At 66.8% G+C, this 208-nt stretch overlaps 1 protein-coding gene across 1 annotated transcript in view; it reads left to right on the forward strand.

Annotated features, from left to right (window-relative positions):
* Positions 1-200, forward strand: part of LOC103779835 — a gene marked incomplete at its 5' end in the record, with an annotated part of 1,248 nt that extends 1,048 nt beyond the window's left edge. The window contains one exon of the mRNA XM_008947479.1: positions 1-200. This exon is cut by the window's left edge and continues 11 nt beyond it. Within this exon, the coding sequence (XP_008945727.1) occupies positions 1-200 (200 nt within the window).
* Between the last annotated feature and the right edge of the window lie 8 nt (positions 201-208).

Consider the following 208-nt stretch of genomic DNA (forward strand, 5'->3'; position numbering starts at 1 on the left):
CGGTCCTTCCCAAGATGATCAGCCGGGCCCTGGAGCTGCTGCAGCGCGGCCGCTCGCGCTGCGCCGAGGTCGAGGGGCTCTCCGACCTCATGAAGATCGCCATCGACGGGCCAGCCGTCAGTGAGTTTGACTTTGCGCTGGCCGTCGAGCACTACGAGAGCACGAGGGAGTCCAGCTTCATCGTGGCGCAGGTGAAGTGAGCGGCGGC

This window comes from Merops nubicus, unplaced genomic scaffold, assembly GCF_000691845.1.
Source record: "Merops nubicus isolate BGI_N331 unplaced genomic scaffold, ASM69184v1 scaffold43909, whole genome shotgun sequence".
NCBI classification, from domain to species: domain Eukaryota; kingdom Metazoa; phylum Chordata; class Aves; order Coraciiformes; family Meropidae; genus Merops; species Merops nubicus.